Raw genomic sequence first — 1782 nt, forward strand, 5'->3', positions numbered from 1 at the left:
AGGGGTGTTGTGTCCTGAGCCTGCAAGAGGCAGGCTCGGGACGTTGCAAGAGTCCCGGGCATTTGCAGAAGCTGCCCGGGACCAGACTGAGCGGCGCCAGCCTTGTGCGCATGCGCAAGGCGGGAAAAGCCCGCCTCATGATTGGTTGAACTTGCCCGGGGATCAGAGGGTATAAATAGAGGCCTGTGTGCCTCTGCTCGGGTTGTTCGTAGAGTGGAGCAAACAATAAAGATTTGTTGGAGATGATTCGTCTCAAGCGCCATTATTCCCAGGACTTAACAACTTTGCTTGTCAGAAAGTCACAAAAGCTAATCATGTGACCCTGGGACACTGCAACCATCACAGATACAAACCGGTTGCCAAGCGTTTGAATTTTGACCACGTGACTAAGGGGAAGCTGCAACAGTCCTAAGTGTGAAAAATGGTCATAAGTCACTTTTTTCAGTGCTGTTGTAACTGTCATAAATCGAGGACTACCTATACCCTTATCCACATTATTTGAAGCACTGGAGCGATCAAATCCATAATTTAATCCTGCAAAAATTCTATAGAACCTACAGCATTTTAGTTTACTGCAGGATACTGTAGAAGGGATAGGACTGCCACCTGAAGTATGAGCTACAAATGGAGATGTGCAAAATTGGGCAGTCCATCCTTCCTCCCCCTTCCTCCCCCCCCACCATCCCACCAACACAGGAATGGCTCATCCATTTTCAGAAGTGAATGTTTTGGAATAGTAAGTGATATATTTTCTTCTGGATATGATCTGCCCCAAAGTATACAAACAACTCTGAACTACCTGTATTTCCACATCTGGAAAAAACACACAAAGTTCTTGGCAGAGAACACATAGTTCTTGCACTTACCTAGATATAAGGACAAATCCTTTCTTTCTCCAGTGATTCATTTCCAATGAATCCTTGAGTGACATCTTTTTCTGCTCTGGTAGAACACTTCAGCGTGGTCAATGAGGAGCTCGTCTTCAGGCTGGCCAACGGGACAAGTGGCTGTGGCAAAACTCTTCATATCCCACGTACTCTGGATACGGATGTCCCTTTAGACTACAATTCAAATTCTGATCAAGTCCGGACCTGGTTGGAGGCCAAAGGGTTCAATCCATTGTGAGTTGGCCTCTGTTTCTCTTTGAGAAAATATGTGGGTTGATAATGAAATACAGACTTAGATTGGCTATTTCTCTCTTTAAATCGTATTAGATTCTAGATCAGAGATGCTATGCGTATCAACAATCTTTCTAGTTGACAAACACCTAATAATTTAGAGCAGGGCTTTTCAACCAGTGGTACATTGGTACCTGGTAGGTGGTACGCGAACATCCTAGAAAAGTGGTAGCGGGGGAAGGGAATGAGCTGAACCAGTGGCAGCACCGCACAAGCCTGAGTAAGAGATGGCTGGAGCTGCAGGGCTATCAGGGCTCAGTGGAAGCACCAGGATCGGTGCCAGGCTCCAGCTGGAGCTCGGCGCTGATCCTGGCACTTCTGCTGAGCCCAGAAGAAGCGCCGATCTGCTGGAATGTTGCAGCATCTCCAGGGTCTTGTGATTTACATTCAGATGCTTGGCAACTGATTCATATTTATGACGGTCACAGTGTCCCAGGGTCATGTGAAGTGACCAAAACCTGCTGCAACCACCCAGCAGACGGGGGGAATAAAAACCAAACACCCCCCACCCCACCCCCGCTGCCAATCCCCAACAGAAATGCTCACAACAATGAAAACCTCGGAAAGGTGGAAGAGCGCCGCCGGGTGGGCAGGCAGGTGTCTT

General features: G+C 47.8%; 1 protein-coding gene across 1 annotated transcript in view; it reads left to right on the forward strand.

The window, feature by feature from the left end:
* The window catches only part of LOC107299597 (epidermal growth factor receptor kinase substrate 8-like protein 1), a gene marked incomplete at its 5' end in the record, with an annotated part of 47713 nt that extends 46588 nt beyond the window's left edge, over window positions 1-1125 (forward strand). Inside the window, one exon of the mRNA XM_029286814.1 lies at window positions 950-1125. Within this exon, the coding sequence (XP_029142647.1) occupies window positions 950-1125 (176 nt within the window). The remainder of the gene's footprint in view (window positions 1-949) is intronic.
* Window positions 1126-1782: the final 657 nt, after the last annotated feature.

Source organism: Protobothrops mucrosquamatus, unplaced genomic scaffold, assembly GCF_001527695.2.
Source record: "Protobothrops mucrosquamatus isolate PMUCROS unplaced genomic scaffold, P.Mucros_1.0 scaffold5162, whole genome shotgun sequence".
Classification (NCBI taxonomy): Eukaryota; Metazoa; Chordata; class Lepidosauria; order Squamata; family Viperidae; genus Protobothrops; species Protobothrops mucrosquamatus.